We start from the raw sequence: 18,691 nt of genomic DNA, 5'->3' as shown, positions 1-18,691 counted from the left end.
AGACATCACTTCTGAAGATATTAAAATCACAACAGTAAACAAACTCCAACTTTTGTTCAATATTCTAATAGATATCTACACCAATAAATGTCAAAGTTAAATTGCATTAAAAAAAACAAAAACAAAATGGAGATTTTTTAAACAAATGAGAAAATTCAAGGGTGCTTTTGTAATTCGGCCTAGAGAAGAAAGACAAGTTTTCTCTACTCTTTCTTCAGAACATTCTAGCACAGTTGTGAGCTTCATAGCTTGTTTGAATGGTAATCTGGCTTTAAATCAAATAGAGAATATAGGCAAGGCAGAGATATTAAACTCTCAAGTAACAAACTGGTTTGCTGATTATATATCTCTCCCCATCAATGTCTAGCTGAATGGAGAGCAGCAGATGATATTTGGTTTTCAAACTCATTCAACTTTAATTTGGTACAAGCAAACATATTCACACAAGCATCAACAGAACATCTATGCCAAACTTACTGATAGAACTAGGCAGCAATAGTGATCATTGTCTTCTAGGCAAAGCTCGAGTTCTTTCGATATCCAAATGGGGGAGGATTACCTTGTGAGATAGTACACGATGAAGAAAATTGCCACGAAAAGTGCGACTAGTGAAAACATCTTCGGGCTTGACTTGGGATCAAACACCTAAACAGATCAAAATTAATGTAAAAAACGATGAAAAAAAATGTTGAAAGAGAATATCGAAAGAGTGTGGGAATGATTTGTTCTTGAGAAAATGGTCATACCGTCTTGAATCGATCCATAGTTCCTGACAACACTCCTCTTGATGAATCCATATCATTACCCTAAACCAAAACGTGCAAGAAATTTAGTCTCAGTTGATAATAACAGCAAGAACTACATAACACAGTTGAAGTTGACATACCATCCTATCCAGTATCCGGTTATGACTCTCCACCTCTTCATTTATGTCACCCGTCAACTGTTACAATAACATCTTTCACTTCATATGCAATCCGGGAAAAAATATATATCTAAGGGCAGTTGCAAATATAGCAATCAGGTCCAAATATATTAACAAATATAGTACAGTGCAAAAAAAAATCGCAAATATAACAAGATTTAGATTCAGCTCTCGGAGTCTTTCAGTGATGGACTATATCGTTTAGAGGAGTCTATCACTGATAGATTTTGCTATATTTGCAATTCTTTATAAATGTTGCTATACACTTAATTATTAACCATAAAAGTACTACCTATTGCAATTACCCTTTCTATCTATTAAAAACACATATTTAGTTAAAAATCCCTCTTCTGCTTTAAACAATATAGTATTTTCATCCTTTACATCGTCCAACAATAAATTGCACCATATTCTAGAAGCAAAAATTTGTCATCAACAATAATTGCAGCATATCATAGGTGGAGAATTCATCCTTGACAATAACTGCAGAGCATATTATAGGTGCAAAATTCATTCTCAACAATAATTGCAGCACATTATGCTTGCAGGATTCGTTCTCACTAATAATTGTAGCATATTATAGGTGTATAGTTTTTTCTTTATTCCTACCCAACACTCGAACATCTAAGATTAATGACTGAGACTGGATAAGAAAGTAATACCCTCTTCAACAGGAGGACTCTGTCTTGCAAGCCATCCAATGCTGCTTCATTATCATGCTCCTCAATTTCATGGGAGGAGTAGGAAGATGAAGCCCTGACACCACCCTCCTCAATGCCATCGAAGAGAGCAACCCTATTGTTGCGCAGTTCCCTACACTCCAATAGATCATATTACAAGAAGAACAACCAGCACTTAGGAAGATCAACCTGAAATTCATTTGCTAAACATTGAATTGCTACTGCAAATATATATTCTTCCGTTGGTGGTTAAATAAAAAGGACTTTCGGAACTTCCATTCAACTTTCAAGGGTGAATTGTACTTGGACTAAAAGTTTAACATAAAAGTTGAAAACTAAAGCCCCGTTTACTAATTATTTCGTTTTTTTTATTTTGGTTTTTGAAAATTAAGCCTATTTTCTCCCAATTTTCTACCATCATTAACATCTTTCTTTAAGTACAATAGTTGAATTCTTAACCAAATTTTAAAAACAAAAACAAGTTTTTAAAAAACTATTTTTTTTAGTTTTCAATTGTTGACTTAGGATTAAAAAATATTGGTAAAAAGTAGATAAAAAAGCAAGAAATTTAGAGGTGAAAGGGGTGTTTATATGCTTAATTTTCAAAAACTAAAAGCAAAAACCAAATGGTTTCCAAACAGGGCCTAAAGAATTGAAAACCAGTAAATGTCAATATGCATACCACAGTCACTGCCAGAGATCAATTAAGATATAGGAAATGAAGTTCATTTCCAACATAAACATGTCATTAAGATTAATCTATCCTGATAATTCAGGATTTGTAGCCAATTATCCGAAATGTTACAAGGTGTTAATGTTGAATCACTTAACAGTACGACTTATTCAAGTACAGGCACAGAATGTCATAACATAGCATAAAGGGTTAAAATTAGAGATCTTGAATTTCAAGACAATATCAGAATGAAGCATCACAAACAGAATGAAGAAGTGCTTGAAGACGAAAAAAAAAATAGAAATTTTCGCATATAGAAAAAATATCAATCTATTTATAGAAATAGCAAAAGAACACTTTAATGATAGATTTCTATCGATTTCTATCACTAATAGAGGCTGATAGACTCCTATCTGCCTCTATCAAAGAAGGTTTATATAAATAGTTACCCTTATTTTTCTATTTTTGAAAAACTCAAAAAAAAAAAAAAAACAAAAAAAACCGGAGCCCTAAAGAATGTATGTGATTATTCTAAAATCACCTGCTAATATATGAAGTATGAACAAGACAAATGAGCTAGAAAAGTACTCTTCAGATGTTGCAATTTTGTAATGCATCAAAAATTAAGCAAGTCTCTAGACTGAACGCTTCTATTCAGTTCAAGAAACGAAACCCTCCTATACCAAATAGATATTCAAATTCATCGAGTCATCCTCCTATCAAGATCAACTAGCCTATAATAATGCAACACAACCCTGAATCGTAAATGTAAATTTATCACAAACTAATTAAAAACCCAGTAGAATTTCTGAAAAGCAATGGCGAACCATGTGGATTTCTTAAGAGAAAATAAACATAAAAGGGAGTATTGAAAGATTCAAGAAAAACCTTCTCGCGTTCATGACTCTCTCGGGACGAAACAGAATCCACGCCCAGGCCTGAACGTTCTTGGATTCGCAATCAAAGACTTCTCGATCTGTTATACAAACGCTTCTCTGTTGAGGAATTGAACTGTATTAGAGTAGAAGTTGATCGGAGACGAGTGAAATTAAGAAAAAGGGATGCAGTGGCGAAGAATCGAGAAGGAAACGGAAGAGAGAATCGAGAATCCAACTACGAAGATCAAAATTGAAAGGGGAATTTGAATTGGAGAAAGATTTAGGAGGAAGGAGGTGGAAGAGAAACGTACCGGAAGAAGTTGTCAGAGCAGCTGAAGCCTGAAAGTTTGAGAAACGACGGAGGAAGACGATCGGCGAATCCTGACGGGGGAGTAGGGATATATATTGAAATTTTATTTCCAAATGTTTTTTTTTTTTTCTTTTAATATATTTTATTGGAGAATTTTGAAATATATAAAAATAAGAAAAGCTACTCCCACAAGCAAATTTTTAATCTTGAGATTATGAGTGTTTTTTTCTATTTCGGTAAATGATTTCACATTTTTTCTATACGTAAAAATTTTTCTATTTTATTTTATTTTTACTTTTATTTTTATTTTTATTTTTATTCGTATTCTTATTTTTATTTTTAACAAACATTAATTATTTTTTGGTTAAATTATAAATTTAAGATCCGTCTACATTGATTTGAGAAAAAAATGTTGTTCAAAATACTCATTTTTATTTAAATATTTTTGATAAAAATAGATTGAAATACACTTAAAAAATTATTTTGAGTGTCTACCCTATACTCTAATTTCTTCTAAAATGACTTATTTTTAAAATTAAACTCTTGAAAATATATTTCAAATACATCCTTAGTCTCTAACTTTGAGGTTAATGGTCAATTTGATTATTGAGCTTTCAAAATTACAAGAACAGTCTCTAAAATTTTTAAATTTTTTAAAATTTATGAAGCTATTAGATACAAAATTGAAAGTTTAAGTTCTTAATAAAACATAAATTTTAAAATTTTACAAAATTTGAATTTGTTACAAGCTTATTAAACACAATATTAAATGTTTAAAGATAACATTTATTAAAATTTAATGACCAAATAAACACAAACTTCTAAGATTTTTTTTTGTTTGTTTTTTTTTAGTACTTTTGACCTTTAAGGAGGAAGGTTATGTCAATCATCATTGAATTAAGTTTACTTTGGCTATAAAATTTATTTGGTCACTCAAATTTTAAATTTTTATAAACATCGAAATTGAAGAACTAAACTTGTGATTAGGCCTTATTTATTTTATGGTAAATTACAATTTTAGTTGCTAAACTTTCATGTTCGAATTAATTTGATCGCTTAACATTAAAAAGTGTTGAGGGTATTTTATTTGAATTAGAAATGTTTAAAATCCCTTGTGTGTTAATTTCAAAACCACTCCCAAATAGGTTTTTGTTCATTTTAGATCAATTTTGATGGTATAAATATCACATTTAAAAATGTAAAACTAAATATTAAAATCATCGTATGAAAAACACTTCTAATAAATTACTTATAGAAAGATATTTCCATTAATAAAGATGTCTCATAAGCTTTTGAAACTTAATTCTTATGTCAAATGGGTACAAATTTTAAAGAATGTGTTTAATTGATTATTGACCTATTCAATATCTTATAAAAATTTATGTACCTACTAAACACAAAATTAAAAGTATGAACTCTTGTTAAAACACACAATTTAATTCTATAACCCATAGTTGAGTTACTTTCAAACAAATTTGAAGATATAAAAGATCTACTAAATACAAAGTTGAAAATTTAGGGACTCAAATACTTTTAGAAGTTAAGAATTTATTAAATACATAATAACTAAAGATTTATTAGACATTTTTTAAAAGTTTAAAAACTTTATTGACACAAACTTAAAAGTCTTTTTTTTAATCCAACTATTGGGAGAATGGGAATCGAATCATCAATATTTAAGATGATAATTGATATTTTTATTTAACTAAACTATGATGAAATTAGCTTATGGACAAATATTTTAGCAACTATATTGACTTCATATTTTCAATTGTAAACACAAAAATAGACTTGACATCAAAATCGTAAATTAAAAGCAAAGAAATTAAAGAAATAAAAAGATCATTTCAATTTCTAAATATTAATACATTGACAAAATGAAGAATGCAAAATGTGACAGAGGATAAATCATGAGATGGGGAGTAAATATTAAAATTAGGTTTAATTGGTATAAGTTTGGTAAATGGAAATGGATAAGATCAAAAGAAGTCCCAATATAAATAGTCAGTGGATGGGTTGGTTGGACCTGCACTCAGCTAAGGAACTATCCACATTTTATTTATTTATATTTTTTAAAAATATTTTTAATACGATTGGGATAGGAAGATGCAAACTACGGACGTGATTTCAAACACACATATTTAAGCTATGCTCAGTTGAATAAATTATGAACATCGATCTAGATCAATCAACATAATAATATTCTAATAAAATATTGTTTTCGTTAAGATCTATCCCGACACAATAAAGTACGTCGAGATAGAAGTCTCTATACTAACATTTTGTGCATTGACGGTTCTTATAAGATAGTCCAATGCTAATATTTTTCAATGGGATTGATTCAGATAGGTGGAAGCTATGCCCTGTAATTTTTTAGAATTGTTGTTTCAAAGGTATTAGAACACATTGAATATAACAAAAGTTGATATATTGAAACGTAATAGTACAAAATTATATTCAACACTTAATACACTATAGTCTTGAAAATGTTGTGTAAGTACAACCAAAAGGGGAAAAAAATTAAATTAATCTTAAAGGCTTTTATGCTTCTATTCGTCCATTTTTCCAACAGTAGCTTTGAAGATAGCATAACTATGGACCTGAAAGAGAGAAAAGAAAAGGTTCAAACATAAACTAAAAGTGAAATAAAGGAAAAAAAATGCACAAGAGTTCCCCAAAAAGAATTTAACGTTCCTGGGCGATTCCAATGCGTCCTTTGAACCTACAGCTTAGCCGAAATGAACATAAAAAGTGTCTAAGTGTCTTTCGAATGCAGAAATGGACTTTAAAGCACCCACCAAAGCGAGCCAAATGCACTTAACCCTCCCCTCCTGGACCTACGCAAGTGTCTTAAAGGTGCCTACGTGCCCTTTAACGTCAAAAAGTAGCTTGAAAGAGCTTCGAGCATCTAGCCCGCCCCCCGAAACCTACAACGTAACCCATGCCTAATTGTCTTTTGAATGCAAAAATGGATTTCCACGCACCCAAAGCGAGCCAAAGGCACTTCACCCACCCTCTTAGACCTGCGTAAGTATCTTAAAGTGCTGCCTACAACACTTTCTTTTATAGATTCACTACATGCATGCAGGTTAGCCAAAATGAACTTGCAAAGAACACACTTAACCCCCCATGTTGAAGTTACATGCACGAAGGGATAATAACCATAAATAAACACTTATTTTTTGTAGATTCACTGCATACATAAATTGACTATCATTGCAGGATAGCAAAAATAAATTTAGAAAGAAATTGAAGGGAGGCAAAAACATACCTAAGTGTTTGAATGTCCATCCTTTCCCTGCCCTCGCCCCAACATGTTTTGGATTTCAGCCCATCTACCTTCCCACATTGATAATTGACTAGTTAGTGCCACGTTTGTTTCCTTCATATGCTCATAGTTTGCCTTCATCTGTATCATCTCATCTTCCATCTTCTCCATTTTCTTTTCCAACTCTTTTTTGTCCTGTAGGTAAGACGTGACACTGGATGATGAGCTAGGTTTTGGGTTCAAACCAAGGCCTTTAATGTAGCCTGATCGATGACCCAAAACTTGTTTACAAACCTCTACACTGGACATGGGTGTAGGGTCTTCTTGAAATGATGCTTCCATGAGTCTTTGCATTTCTAACTACATTCATAATGGAACGAGGAGTTAAAAGTATAAAGAAATATATAATTTTACACAGATATGATAGAGATGAACTTACATATGCATCTTTGGCATTATTGTTCACCCAACCATCTTTTTCACAAAAATGACTTTGGCGGAACAAATCCACTTGGTCAACATCACGACCCTCTTTTATTTTCTGTAAATCAAATGCACAAAATATTAGTCATAATAATGAAATAAGGTAAAGAATAATGAGTTTGTAGCTCACCATTTCACTTTGCACTTGGACAAATGATTTCGACCCAGTCCGGTGAAGGTAAGGGATTTTCGATCGACTTTTCTTATTTGTCTCCGTTTTTTTCTACAACACTTTTTTATTAGAACAACTAAGTTATATAAGAATATGAGTACAAGAACAAAAATTTATTCACATACCTTCCATTCAGGAGTCTCCCATCTGTTGCATAGAAGATTCCAATCAGTTGCGTCTGTTATCCTTTTAGGTGGACATGCACGGGCTTCTTTTGGGTCCTTAAATCGACGGTAGTGCTTGTACAAATCCGATCTATATTCCTTGAAAGTATTTTGAACTCTTTGTAGGACGTACTTTTTTACATGCTTCTTTCCCACGTCAAAGTCAAAATATGACTGCATAGTCAATAGTAATTGTGCAATCAAACATTTACAAGTTAAATAGTACCCAAAGGCATAAATAAAGCGTAAAGTTACCAACAACTGATCTACGACGAGGTCTCGAACTTCTTTCGATACATCACTCCAATCCTTACAACGCAATGGAATTGTGTTTCGAGCGATGGTACCAATGGCATTACTGAACTTTGTGGCATTTGCACATACTGGTTTCCCAACTTCCTCGTCGATCTCAATCCTGATCCTCCCATGAATATTGACATGTCGGTCCAACTCGAGGTTTCGACTATGCCCTCTTGTCCGCCTTTTTTCTCCTCTCGAGACTTGTCTCGAACATGATCTAGATCCTAAAACAATGGCAAACTTTTATGATTACATAAGAAAATAAGGTTTCAAAGTGTACATGTTTATATGATATAAATTTTACCTGATGCCATTGTCGCATCTCGCTCCGTGGAGGAACCAATAAATGGAGTGTCATCTGCCTGAAGTAATAAGCATGTCTCCTGCTCCTGACCCGAATGTGCCATGACTCTAGAATCTCATAAAATGTGAACAAAATAAATCTAAACATATATGAGATTTCAACTATAAAATATGAAATTGGGATACATAAGTCATAGTTATTCATTGTTCCAATCATCAGAATCTACATACTGAAGTGAGCTCGGACTATCTTCAGTAGATGCTTCTACATCTTCAGGTTCATCTTTTATAAATCATTATCATCTGGGTATCATACACCCTTTTCAACTAATCTTGACGTTCTAACACAGTGGTCAACATCACCTCTAAATAATGTAGATTCATCGACCTCAATCACACTAGGTACTTCTATCAGCTCCATTTCGTCAATTACCAAGTCTTCAACTTCTGGAACTTCTCATATGTGCTTATTTTGGACAGTTTAAACAACTTTCCAATTACTATCAAGCTTTGGTTTGTTAATAAAGAAATTTTGTTTAGCTTGAGCAGAAAAGATGCAAGGGTCATTCACATACCAAAAATGGGATATGCTGATTAACTTATATCCTAAATCTACAAGTAATTTATTCTTCTTAGCATGAGTCAAACCATTTACATTTTAAAAGAACAACATGCCTTTCCCAAGTATATTCTTAGTCCAAAACTTCATGCAAGAGACCGTAGTAATTCATGTCATCTCGTTCGGTTTCTCCAAACACCACACTATAAGAAATTTTCTTTTAATAGCATTAGATTATAACATGTTGCACGTACCACAACAAAAGATTTTGAGAAAACAAAAGGATCAGTCAAATATTTTATTTTAGCACCATTATTTTTCTTTCATCTTGATTTTGTTATTCCTCTTCCCCCTCCTTCCCCGAATCTCACTAGCCCCTTTTCATTTGAAGTCGTGTTACGTTTCCATCTTCTATCAACCCAAAATATTTTGAAAGCCTTAAGCATTGACTAAACCAAGATGCCCCCTTTGTTATAATCTCCATACCATTCGTATTCACCTGCTTACGAGGCAAGCACAAACCAGCATCAACTCAATTGGCCCCTTCCAATTCGACTCATCAATATTTCTCCTCCTCGATGCAAACTACAAAGCACAAACACTTCTAAAATGGCCAAAGTGTCAGTGTCAGATGCCACTTCCACTAAATTCCTCTGCTATATGGACTTTCAGGCACCATTATTTCTTAGGATTTACTTTTATCAGCTTCATTGTTGGTCATCTTATCTATTGTCTTTTTTATGAATTGTATGGATATTTTTTTATATATTTAAACATAAAATTCATAATATGTCAATATTAGCATGTGAGCACGTATGTTTTAAATAAATAAATGTGTCCCTAATATGTTGTGTTCTACTTCACTGGAAATTGACATGTTGCCAAGCCCGTATTGTGTTGTGTCCATGTCACGTGTCAATATCTGTGCTTCTTAGATGACAAATCTCCCTTTGCTTCCCTCTTTATTTGAGGCTTTGTGGCTTGCAATTCGTTTAAGCAAGTTGAACCCTCTCAAAAATTCAACAGAGAACTAATACGACAATGGCTATGAAGCAGGCTGCTACAATGGCAAGGCAATTTGATCTCTTTCCTCCTCTGTAACCTCTTGGACATCACCTCTGCTCAAGCATCTCTGCTCCAAATTAATTTGTCCCTTTAGTTTTTTATTTAGAAATATTGTACCCTCTTTTCTAGTTCATTTTGAAAAAAATGTGGGATGTTAGTCTATTGGCTTTTTATTCTGTTTTAATTCCCTATTGTAAACAATTTGTATCATTTACTTTAGTATCTAATTTGTTGTTGCTGGAATAGAAACCCTAGCCTGTGCATCTGCTTGATTAACATGTTTGATCGGTAGATGTTGAAAGATACAAGGTCAGACTGATAGCTAAAGGATTCACTCAGACATATGGAATTGATTATCAAGAAACATTTGCCCCTGTTGCAAAAATTAACTCTATTAGAGTCCTTTTGTCTCTTGTAGTTAATTTAGATTCGCCGTTTTACTAACTTGATGTGAAAAATGCTTTTCTAAATGGTGATCTTGAGGAAGAGGTCTTTATGAGCTTACCACAAGGTTTTGAGAAGGAGCTTGGCTTTAGTAAATTTTGCAAATTAAAAAAATCTCTCTATGATCTTAAACAGTCCCCAAGAGATTAGTTTGAACGTTTTGGAAAAGTTGTGTCCAATTATAGATTTTTTTCAAAGTCAAGCAGATCATACATTATTTTATAAACATTCAGAGAATAATAAAATCTCAATTTTGATTGTTTATGTAGATGATAGTATTCTCACAGGTGATGATGAAGTAGGCTTAGTTGATGTCAAGAACAAACTGGCTTGTGAATTTCAAATTAAGGACTTGGGAACGTTGAAATATTTCCTAGGAATGGAATTTGCAAGATCAAAGAAGGGGATCTTTGTTAACCAAAGAAAGTATGTCCTTGACTTACTTAAAGAAACAAGCTTGCTTGGTTGCAACGTTGCAGCAACTCCTATTGAACCTAATATAGAGCTTCTAGCAGCAAAAGTAGAAGAAATAAAGGACAAGGAAAGATACTAGAGGCTTGTTGGTAGATTAATTTATGTCTCATACACGTCCTGATATAGCATTTGTTGTGAGCATGGTTAGTCAATTTATACATACTCCTGGACCGACTCATTTTGAAGCTGCCTACATAATTTTGAGATATTTGAAAGGGTCTCCTGGAAAAGGTATTTTATTCAAAAGGAATAATCACTTCCAAATAGAAGTCTACATTGATGCAGATTGGGCTGGTACTACAAATAGAAGATCTACCTCTGGTTATTGTTCCTTCGTTGGAGGAAATTTGGTTACTTGGAGAAGAAAAAAAACAAAATGTGGTGGCCAGAAGTAGTGTTGAAGCAGAGTTTAGAGCCTTGACTCATGGAATTTGTGAGGGCATATGGATCAAAAAGATATCGAAGAGTTGAAGATTTCTTTTACTACACCTATACGAATTTATTATGACAATATAGCTGCAATTTCTATTGTCCATAATCCAGTTCTACACGATAGAACAAAACATATTGAGGTTGATAAGCATTTTATTAAAGAATAAATTGAAACAGGAACAATATGTATTCCTTATCTTCCTACATCAGAGCAAATTGCTGACGTGTTAAGTAAAGGCCTTCCAAAAAAACAATTTAACAGATTGATTGACAAGCTAGCTATGGAAGACATCTTCAAACCAGCTTGAGGGGAAGTGTTGAAATTTCTATATTTATATATGAATATTTATTTTTCCTTTGTTGTCTTTATTTTTTCCATATTGGTAAAAGGTCTTTCTCCTATATGAGGAGACCAATTAATATTTTTATTCCTCCAATTTCTACAAAAACTTACCAAATAAACAAATATTTGCGAAAATTCTACTAAAAACATCAATTTTATACCTTATTAACTCTTATGAGTCCAGAAGTTTCTAGACTTCAAAACTTCATGGAGTTCACAATTCCACTCCTTGCCCCAAACACCCCCTCGAGTCCTAAATCAACTGAATCAATGCCTGACTACCCTTCCTTTTGACCTTTCCCACTCTATTTATAACCGAAATACCCAAACTACTACTATAACTAATTACTAATATACCCTTCATAACCCAATAAAACTCTGATATCATTCCTACCACAATAATATTTTGAAATCTCCCCTTATCCACGTTCGCACACACCCTTTATCATCTACTGGCAAAACAAATATCAGATCCATAGGAAGACAGCTTAGGGTGCAAAGGAGAAAATAAGGATACCTATTAATTCCAGTTGACAAGTATGACATGTTTAAAGGTGTATCCTGCAAGCCTGAAGATTCGTGCACTGCACTTCTCCCTTCCACCACATTTACGGTCACCAGGCTGGTGGACTCGCCAGTGGCTTCAACTTTGTACCTATCATATGGAAGCTTCTTCTGTTTTCTAAAGCAATCTACCAGATACTCTTCCCAAACTATAGGTATCTTCCTCCTCCTGTCCATTGCATCCAGTAACCAAAAGAGACAGAATCGAGAAATCAACTGATTAAGAAAGATACAACTAACACCACAACTAGAAGGATGCTTTACCTTGCCTTCTTGATTTCTGTATTATTTTCATCCACGTCTCCACTCACAACCAAGCAATTAGTATCTGCACTGAATTTTTGTCATTAAAGAAGACTAACATAACATATCTAAAAGAGTTACATGAATACTAACCAAAGAGGTGATAAAAGACGGTAAAGATGATACCTTTCTTTATCTTGGCATGAACAGCTCCACCTTCACCCTCAATTTTTCTCTTCCAATCTCCCTGCACGATTCAAGAAAATGATTTCAACTACATTCTGCACAATGAAAGTAATTTTAAGTATACAAAAGCTGGAATGAAAGATCTTACCATGGAATCTTTTAATCCAGAGAAGGAAACTCTTAGCTCAGCGAAGCTTTCAGCCCTTGATGATTGTGATTGACTATTGGAAGCTTGATTGCCATTGGCACTACCAGTAGATGGCAGTGGCAATAATCGAATGGGTTTTGCACCTACTTGGAATTTAAACCACTGTAAGAGACCATTAGATGTGAAATCATCATTTGTGTTACTTTCATATAAGATTGGTTTTTGCAGAAACCTTGCTAAGATATTGGTTGCCAGTCTCTTCTGGGACTTTCCACTTCCCTTTAAGGCGCTCTGGTTCACGAGTAGAGTAGCTACACTTGCTCCATGCAGACTGATATCTGTGACATAGATACATGCCTCCAGAGTAACGTAGTGAACCAGAACAGATGGGGCATTTTGCAAGTGCTCCAAACATCATACCATCAGCACTAAAAAGACATATATATCAATTAGGAAATGTGTCAGTATTAAAATCAACAAAGAAAAACCTTTTGGTATAGCAAATAAAACCGCAACTACTAATTTAAATATACCTAAGTATCAACTACCTTTCAACAAAATTTGTTCAAGAATTACCATATGATGCAAGCACGACTTTCATAAAAGAGTAATGCATAGAAAAAGGGCAAGTCCAATACTAGTCTCTCAATAGCAATCAATTCTAAGAAAAGAAATGGGCAAGGCTTGAAGAAAAGAGACTACCAGCTATCACACAAATCAAGCAATGATCCTGTTGAATCTTGATCATTTGATTCAAGCATTTCCCGCAACTCTACAGCTGTCACATGCTTTATCAGATCATCTTTTAGTTTCCTTAGTCCTTTACTTTGTGCCTCCAGTTTACTCACTAAATCAGATGAATTTTGAGGGTCTGCTGAAACAATAGCACTTTTCATGGACCTGCTTACAGAAACATCTCCTACAGCCCTAGTAACTTTAGAATTCTGGTCTTCGGCAGTGCCTTTTTTGCGTTTACCAGCTTTTGAAGTTGTCTGTTTCTCTTCAATGATCCATGCACACACATACACGGATGAGTTAATAAATGAATGAGGTTAGAACATCAAACACACTATTTTGCAGATTTACATGAAGGTCATACCATTTTTTTCAGCAGATGGAGGCTTCTTCACCAAGGCACTAACAGCAGCCGGGTCAGAAGGTGGGAGGTTTTGCCAACCGGCCAACTTCTCGACATGGGTAGATGGACATTGTTCAATGTAGCAGTTTGCATGGTACCTAGCCAGGCCCTTGGCCCCTTTACTATCTACGGCAGAGGACAAACGGACCTAGGAAATGTGCCGCAACTAAATCAACATTTTCTTCAACATGTCCATAGACATGGATGACACAATAGAGAAAGAAAATAATAAAAGAAATAAGAGAAGTGTGTTATGCAAAGCCCCACTGCCCTTAAAAATCCCATTTGGTTTCAGTTTCTAACATCTAAGACCCCTAAATCCTTAAAACAGTATATAAACCCTCTTTGGTTTAGGTTTGAACTTGAATCTGAAAAATCCAAATAAGAAAGACAAGCTACATAAAGGGTTAAAAGTTAAAAGATGTCTAACTATATTCAGATTCAAAGAATGGGATGTTAAGAGTAGATATGTCCAATTTCCCCACGGGGAAGGGGCTCCACGGGGCCTCGCCCCAAAAGGGGCGGAGATTCCCCGATTAGGCGGGGAATGGGGGAGGGAGTGGGGAAAAAGTTCCCCGTGAACTAAATGGGGATGGGGACGGGGAATGCATTCCCCGTCCCCGCCCCGATTAGCTTCTACATATTTATTTAGTATAGTTATCTAATGTTATGTTGTTATTATTATTATATAAATATTACTTTTAAATTTCAAATTTGATTATTTATCTTTAAATTCAAATTGTTATATAAAACTAACCATAATAAACAATTTAATAATAAACAACTTAGTGATAAAGTTAATTATTTAATTAAAATTTGTTCACATTAGTTATTTAAATTAATTGATTTAAAAAAAAAAAAAAAAAAAGAAGAAGAAAAAGTAACGGGGAAAAATTCCCCGCGAATACCCACGGGGAATCCCCGCCCTGATCCCCGTGGGGAATTTCACGGGGATGGAGAATGAAATGGGGAGCGGGGATGGGGATGGGGATGGGGATTGGCATCCCCGCCCCCCACCCCGTGGACATCTCTAGTTAAGAGAATATGGATAAAAAGGCTACCTCTCCTTTCATAATCTTCTGTTTGCAGTGCTTGCAATTAGCACGTGAAGTTTGTGAAACTTCAATACCACACTCTACAGGCGTAACAGCAACTGCAGCTACACTGTCTTCCACGTATTGTCTGATCTTCTGCTGATCTTCCCATCTCAATAAGTCAAGCCCTTCAACATCATCAATCCTATCATATGGTAAATTTGAACCAATGAGCAAATTTTCCGGATGTTATATATGTATCCATATCGTAAATTAGCATTAGTACACATACGATTTGATCTGCTTTTCTTTCTTCAATATGCAGGCAGCATGATTCCACATCTGGTTCAGAAAAGAAAAATGACCGTATGAACATTAAGAACGTTCAAACTAAAGGTACACACCCACGAATTTAAAAGAATATGTCAAGGAAGATAAAGGGCGTCTAAGTGAGATAGATTCCAATTAACAATCAAACACTAAAATAGATAAATTAAAAGGCATAAGATATGAGAAGACTTAATTCTGACTAGCCGAAAAGAACTGAAAAGGCATTGTTAACTATAAAAAAAAAAGCAGCCAGAACTGATAATTAGAGAATTTTACAACCCACCCAAATTGAAATAACTCCCTTCGGAAATTAATTCTTATCCATTTCAAAATACATATAATTGAAATGTCTCCATAAACAAAGGTTTTGAAAAAGCGAAAGTCAGTGAGAGCCAATTCCAAGTGGAAGCAAATGCATATTGTCCAAACGAACAGTTATTAAAAGATGGTGACGAGAATAACCAATAAACTGATACGAAATGAAGAATACGAAGAACATAAACAGAGTTAACGAAAACCTAAACTTGCTCGTGGAGCTAACAAGAAGGGTTATACGAAGAAACCCAGAAATCCAACAGAGAAGTGACACTCAAAAAAGGGGGGAAATGATGAAAGAGGGAAATGGGTGAGTTACAGGCATGAAGCCGTCGAATTGGGTGGCCTGAACCATCTTGCCAAAGCGGAGATTCTCCTTCTGAATGGGATTTTCGCAGGTCTTGCAGGAGGATCGAGAAGATTTGGCATATTCAACCTTCCATGGCTTCTGGGGGTTCGCCATTTTCACCTGAACTCAACAATTTTCATAAAAATACGCCGAAGAACAATCACCCACAATCACAAACATATGTGTAGTTAAGGGATGTGAACGAAATTGAGAATCTTTGACTTTAAAAATGCAATCTTGGTCAGAGAAGACAAGGGGGAGTGAGTGGTGACACCGAGCTTAAAGGAAAGCAGAGTCGGAAGAAAAGTCAGTTAAAATCACTAATCACTTTCAAATATGTATTATATATAATTTTTTTTCTTTTAGAATGAATTGGGTTCTTGAAAATGATTTTGAAATGATATAGAGTCTATTTGATAACATTTTTCTTGTTTCTGTTTTTCATTTTTCTAAAAATTGAATTATTTGATAAAAGTTTCCGTTTTTCATTTTTAAAATTTGATAAACATTTCTAAAAATAGAACCAGATTTGAGAAAGTTGTTTATCCCCGTTCTGTTTCTATTATATATGCTTTAGCTACCAACAAGAAAAAAAAATTGCCTTGACAGAGTGCCAAAGAGGCGCCCCTTCTTTAGGGGCATCATTGTCCTGGTTCAAATCCCTACTAAGATAAATTCTTTTTCATTTTATTTTTTTTTTTAATATTTCTCTCTTTTCTATATTAGTTTGATTATATTTCTATTGTTTTTCTCTCTTTCTTTATTATTTTTTTATATTTGTATGTTTAATTTAATTTTCAACTTTAAATTTTCCAATATCTAGTTTTATATATTATTTTGATTTTTAAATTTCAACTTTCCACGTATATTTAAATATTTCTAATTTCATTTCAGAAAAAAAAAATTTTAAAAAAATTTTAAATTTTGAAATATGCATGTATATTTATCGTTTCAAATTTAAATTTATTATTTATAGTACATTTGGAACTAGTTAGAATTTTACCATCTATAAATTTTGTTTATTAAGACATTCATTTAGTTTCACTCTAATATTATACAACTGAGACATTTACATAATAATATAATTAATTCGAATTTAAGTCAACATTATTTAAGACAAATAATTTGAGTTAGAAATAATTATTGCGAATCAAATTTTAACACCATATAAATGATAGAAACAATTGTACTATAGTTATTAGTTTTTAGGTCAAAACTTATGTGTATTTAATAATGTAAATGTTTTGTAATTATTTTTTATATTTTAAAGCATGTTATATTTTTTTTTTTATTTTACATAATTAAAATATATTTATACTATAAAATAAGAGAAAATGTTATGGAAAAAATTTAAGAAACGAGAAACAAGAAATGATTATCAAATGAGTTTTTGTGTCTGTTTTGTTTTTCAAAAAACACGGAAACATAAATAGTTATCGAACATATTCCTATTTCTAATTTCTAAAAAATAAGAAACAAGAAACAAGAAATAAGAAACAGGAAACGATAAACGATAATGTTATCAAATGGCCCCTAAACAGATCACTTCTACCTTATTTAAAATCACCTCAAAATATTTTTAAATGTAATTCTCATCATCAAAATTGATTTTGAACATGTTTAAATGTGATTTTTAAAACGGCAAAAGTGATTTTAACAATTTCAGAATCACTCTCAAACATGTCTTTATCCATGATGTGTAATCTGAGAATAGATATTTGAAAACAATATTCAATAAAAGTAGAATTATATAGCATGTTTCCAAATTCGTGTTCGTAGTAAATTCAAAATTTCAATTTTAATTTTAAAAAAATCAAAATAAGTTTAATAATATATTTATAAATCTCAAGATTAATTAGAGTTACTCAGTAAATCTTAGGTTTCATATAAATTATTATTAATTTATTTATGAATTACGCTAAAAAAAAACTGTGTAGGATTATTATGTGGGTTATTTTCAAATGTAAAAAATGAACCAAAATATTTACAAAACAGCAAAATTTCACTGTCTATCTGTGATGATCGCGATAGACCACAATAGACTACTGTCTATATCTATCTGTGTCATGATAGACACAAATAATATTCTATCACGGATAGACTGTGATATTTTGCTATTATTTGTAAATATTTTCATCAGTTTTGCTATTTAAAATAATTTGCCTTATTATTTTGTAATATCATATTGTAGATATTTTAATTTAATAAAAATAATTGAATTTATATCCTTTTCAAAAAATAATAATAATTGAATTTATAACATGAAATACTATATTAATGTTTTCGTTTTTAATATAATTCTACATTTTAAAATTTCAAATTCTAAATCTAAATACACTCAAACATAAAAACATTGTTTTCAGAGTTTATACTACTTGAATCACATGATCCCAAAACAGTTTTCAAAAATACAATCTACACCGCCTATCAAATGCATATTTAATTTGAAAACATATAACAGAATATGAGCTGTCTATCAAACAAGCTCTTAGAGTTTGAAAAAAAAAAATCAATACTAACTTTTTGCTCATGTCACATCTGTTAGGGTTGATGTCCTAAATCTCGTAGGGTCTTGTAGTTTGTAAACATTTGTATGAACAAACATTTAGTGATTTATAATATATGGTATTTTATTCACATTGCCTATTAAATATTTGATATTTTAGTTGCATTAACCACAAATCAATAAACTAAGATCTATGGTTATCATTGTAACTTAAACATGTATATGGAGACGTACAAGTGGATCGTGTTTTAAGTGATAACCTAAATGGTTTGTAGTATATGGATAAGGAGGGATACCTTGTCCTGGTGGCACTACGAATATGACCTGCTTTGTAGGTGTTACAAATCTTGTAAAGTGCTACAAATGATCTGATCCTGATCATTCATGTATTAGACATGCGAGCGG

The 18,691-nt window shown here is 32.8% G+C and overlaps 2 protein-coding genes across 12 annotated transcripts; both read right to left on the bottom strand.

Annotated features, from left to right (window-relative positions):
• Positions 1-307: 307 nt before the first annotated feature.
• LOC120077483 (bet1-like SNARE 1-1) lies at positions 308-3,680 on the bottom strand. 2 transcript variants are annotated; one of them, XM_039031366.2, is made up of 6 exons: positions 3,468-3,680; positions 3,167-3,273; positions 1,588-1,738; positions 887-943; positions 747-806; positions 308-645 (listed from the first exon to the last, which is right to left on the bottom strand). In XM_039031366.2, the coding sequence occupies exons 2-6, from the start codon at positions 3,178-3,180 to the stop codon at positions 556-558; spliced, it is 372 nt and encodes a 123-aa protein (XP_038887294.2). In that variant the 5' UTR covers positions 3,181-3,273; positions 3,468-3,680; the 3' UTR covers positions 308-555. The 2 variants fall into 2 exon arrangements, with proteins under 2 accessions (XP_038887294.2, XP_038887295.2); XM_039031367.2 differs by having other exon boundaries at positions 3,167-3,289; positions 3,468-3,594.
• Positions 3,681-5,879: 2,199 nt separating this feature from the next.
• Positions 5,880-16,099, bottom strand: LOC120077557 (poly [ADP-ribose] polymerase 1-like). 10 transcript variants are annotated; one of them, XM_090313668.1, is made up of 18 exons: positions 15,751-16,099; positions 15,079-15,128; positions 14,814-14,991; positions 13,714-13,900; positions 13,317-13,614; positions 12,847-13,042; positions 12,615-12,776; positions 12,467-12,527; positions 12,302-12,365; positions 11,991-12,206; positions 8,158-8,264; positions 7,809-8,077; positions 7,515-7,727; positions 7,348-7,440; positions 7,174-7,275; positions 7,029-7,094; positions 6,738-6,929; positions 5,880-6,066 (listed from the first exon to the last, which is right to left on the bottom strand). In XM_090313668.1, the coding sequence occupies exons 1-17, from the start codon at positions 15,892-15,894 to the stop codon at positions 6,738-6,740; spliced, it is 2,598 nt and encodes an 865-aa protein (XP_090169794.1). In that variant the 5' UTR covers positions 15,895-16,099; the 3' UTR covers positions 5,880-6,066. The 10 variants fall into 10 exon arrangements, 7 of the variants coding, with proteins under 7 accessions (XP_090169794.1, XP_038887410.2, XP_038887409.2 ...); XM_039031482.2 differs by having other exon boundaries at positions 7,515-8,077; XM_039031481.2 differs by having other exon boundaries at positions 6,738-7,094.
• Positions 16,100-18,691: the final 2,592 nt, after the last annotated feature.

Source organism: Benincasa hispida, chromosome 5, assembly GCF_027475165.1.
Source record: "Benincasa hispida cultivar pf3 chromosome 5, pf3_genome.v1.1, whole genome shotgun sequence".
In the NCBI taxonomy this organism is placed as follows: Eukaryota; Viridiplantae; Streptophyta; class Magnoliopsida; order Cucurbitales; family Cucurbitaceae; genus Benincasa; species Benincasa hispida.
Note: the sequence above shows the minus strand (reverse complement) of the source record. Positions and strands in the feature narration are given on the sequence as shown.

What these genes read in the sequence shown, in the direction of transcription:
- LOC120077483 (XM_039031366.2), bottom strand. An exon ending in ACCGGATACTGGATAGGATG is followed by an intron (nt 807 to 886) that starts GTATGTCAACTT and finishes GTTTTGGTTTAG; the next exon opens with GGTAATGATATGGATTCATC. An exon ending in CTATGGATCGATTCAAGACG is followed by an intron (nt 646 to 746) that starts GTATGACCATTT and finishes TGATCTGTTTAG; the next exon opens with GTGTTTGATCCCAAGTCAAG.
- LOC120077557 (XM_039031480.2), bottom strand. Translation starts at nt 15,894, where the DNA reads ATGGCGAACCCCCAGAAGCCATGGAAGGTTGAATATGCCAAATCTTCT. An exon ending in AATTCGACGGCTTCATGCCT is followed by an intron (nt 15,129 to 15,750) that starts GTAACTCACCCA and finishes TTTCTGAACCAG; the next exon opens with ATGTGGAATCATGCTGCCTG. An exon ending in TCCAAGTGCAAAGTGAAATG is followed by an intron (nt 7,276 to 7,347) that starts GTGAGCTACAAA and finishes TTTGATTTACAG; the next exon opens with AAAATAAAAGAGGGTCGTGA.